The 2,723-nt window shown below is 50.5% G+C and overlaps 1 protein-coding gene across 1 annotated transcript in view; it reads left to right on the top strand.

The window, feature by feature from the left end:
- Positions 1–3: 3 nt before the first annotated feature.
- Positions 4–2,723, top strand: part of SLC6A20 (solute carrier family 6 (proline IMINO transporter), member 20) — a gene marked incomplete at its 5' end in the record, with an annotated part of 6,096 nt that continues 3,376 nt past the window's right edge. The window contains 4 exons of the mRNA XM_010087073.1: positions 4–186; positions 1,340–1,450; positions 1,860–2,101; positions 2,538–2,700. Coding sequence (XP_010085375.1) covers positions 4–186; positions 1,340–1,450; positions 1,860–2,101; positions 2,538–2,700 — 699 coding nt within the window. The remainder of the gene's footprint in view (positions 187–1,339; positions 1,451–1,859; positions 2,102–2,537; positions 2,701–2,723) is intronic.

Here is a 2,723-nt window from a genome sequence, read left to right as displayed (position 1 = left end):
ACGGGCTACGAGGAGGAGTGCGCCAAGACGACACCCACGCAGTACTTCTGGTACCGCCAGACCCTCAACATCTCCCCGGCCCTGGAAGCCAGCGGCAGCGTGCAGTGGGAGCAGGCGCTGTGCCTGACGCTGGCCTGGCTCGTGGTCTACCTCTGCATCCTTCGTGGCACCCAGAGCACTGGCAAGGTGAGGGGTGGGCACAGCCCCCCGAGCCCCGGCGGGACCCAGGGAGGAGAAGTGGGTGCGGGAAAGGCAGAAGATGGGGATGCTGCTGTTTGGGGTTAGGGCATCTTCCCAGGAGCAGCTGGTCCTGCTGCTGTTAAGTTGCAACTGAAGAAGCCTCAACCAAAATGCTGGGTGGTATCAGAAAAAATAATCCAGAAAAGTCCTTTAAATGCAGCCACCTGTGCTGCAAGGCCAGACACTGGGCTGCTGGCCCTGCTCCTTGATCTTTGCAAAAAAAAAAAAAAAAAAAAAATAAAAAAAAAAAAAAAAAAGAAAAAGAAAAAAAAAGTTGTCTATGTCTCTTTGCAAGAAAAAAAAAAAAAAAGACAGGCATTTTTGCTCACTTTTTATTCACAGCAGAAGTTAAGGGGAGGGGGGGAAAAAAAAAAAAGCAATGTCCTGGCTGAGCCTGCACTAAGCAGCAGGCTGAGGGATGTAATCCCCAAATCATATTAGCCAAGAAGCTGCAAACCAAGAGTAACCTCTGAAACTCGCTGCAGCTGGCTTTGTGGGCAAAAAAGAAAAAAAATCGATAGCCAAGGTGCATGGAAAGTGCGTGATGAAGGTAAGGGCTCATCAAGGGGAGTAAATGGGGCTTCCCCTGCCTGCCCCCTGCCCTGTGTGCTGGGAGGAGGCTGTCCCTCTGAGGAAGGGATGGCTGCTGCGTCCCCAGGTGTGGCACAGGAATTCACATTTGAATTAAAATATTTTCAGTCAAGTTTGGTTTTTTTTTTTACCTTTTATGAAGCCTGCTCACCTTCCTCCTGGAGCAGATGAGTTACCTTTGCCTAATGCCTTCCTGACAGACAGGTGCAAGCTGGTGTTACTCCACTAAACGCTGCAGAACTGAGCTTGTAAATGCTGCAGGTGTCTTAAATGTCATTAAAGACATAATAAAGACACATCACAGTGTCTTTATTATTAGTAAAACATTCTTTCACTAAAAACCTAAATCTAAAGTTAGATTTATCTGAAAATACTTGTTTAAAGGTTAACACAAGGTAACAAATGCTTTCTATGAAGCATTTCCAGCACTGTAAGTGAGAAAGAGCTGATCTGTTATGGCCAGTCTTGGGTATTTTTTAGAACAAGGCATTTCCCCTTCTTCCTCCAGGTGGTCTATGTGACGGCCTCCTTGCCGTACTGCGTCCTCATCATCTACCTCATCAGAGGACTCACGCTCCACGGAGCTGTGAATGGGCTCACCTACATGTTCACACCAAAGGTACCGGATTTTTTTCACAAAACCTTATATAGTTACCAAACATATAGGTTTGTTTTTTTAAAAAGATGGAGATATTTCTTTTCCTTACTGGGATATATTTCCTTATTATTCCGTCATTTCCTTATTTGTATTTCATTTATTTCTATTCCTATTGCCTTATTTATTTTGAATTTTTGCAGCAATACCTTGGGTCAGGCAGCTGGAAACCGTGTCTGGGAGCAGTGGGAGGCTGGTTTGCCACCGCGCCCAAGAGCTGCTTGTTTTCTCCTGCAGAAAAAGATGTGCCCATTGCAGCACATTGCTTCCAGCCGGAGCTGCACCCCTGCCCCAAACTCACCCCTGAGCTCTGGTGGGCGCATGAAGGGGCCGGTCCCCATCGCCATCCTGCTCTCCCTGTCTGCTTTTGCAGCTGGAGCAGCTGTTGAACCCCAAGACATGGATCAGCGCAGCCACGCAGATCTTCTTCTCGCTGGGGCTGGGCTTCGGCAGCCTCATCGCCTTCGCCAGCTACAACGAGCCCAACAACAACTGCGAGCGGCACGCCGTCATTGTCTCGCTCATCAACAGCGCCACGTCCATCTTCGCCAGCATCGTCACCTTCTCCATCTACGGCTTCAAGGCCACCTTTAACTACGAGAACTGCGTCAACGGGTAGGAGGGTATTTCACTTTTTTTTTTCCACCACGAGAGTCAGAGAGGAACTCGAGCTGCCAGTCCCTGCTCCTTGCCAAAAGGCAAATGGTGGGGGTGTGGACGTGGGACCGGAGGGCAAAGGGGCAGAGGTGCTGGCTGGTGCTGGCCAGTGCCCAAAATCCCAGCTGGCTCACTCCCAGGTGCCTGAGAGCGGTGGTTCAGGTGCAGGAGCTGCTCCTTCTGAAGCAGAGATGATGCCAGCATGCTGCCAGCATCCCAACACCTCGCTGGGAGTCCCATGGCTGTGTCTCTCCCCTGGGACACCAGAGCCCTGGGGCGGGCAGAGCATCCCTGCGTGGGGGCTGCTGGAGAAGAGGATGGGGGGAAAAAAAAAACCAGTGTTGTTTTTATGCCTTGCCCTGAAAGACATCCTGTTCTTCATCGTCCTTCCCAGGGTGATCCTGCTGCTGATGAACACTTTCGACCTGGAGGAAGGCTCTTTGACAGCAGAGAACCTCACTGAGATGAAGGACTACCTCATGGCCACCCGCCCGCAGGAATACACACAATTATCACCGCAGCTCAAAAACTGCAGCCTGGAAGCTGAGCTGGACACGGTGGGTCGCTGCGGTGTGCTGAT

Source organism: Pterocles gutturalis, unplaced genomic scaffold (genome assembly GCF_000699245.1).
Source record: "Pterocles gutturalis isolate BGI_N339 unplaced genomic scaffold, ASM69924v1 scaffold41691, whole genome shotgun sequence".
Classification (NCBI taxonomy): Eukaryota; Metazoa; Chordata; class Aves; order Pterocliformes; family Pteroclidae; genus Pterocles; species Pterocles gutturalis.
This window is presented reverse-complemented; position numbering and strand designations above follow the sequence as displayed.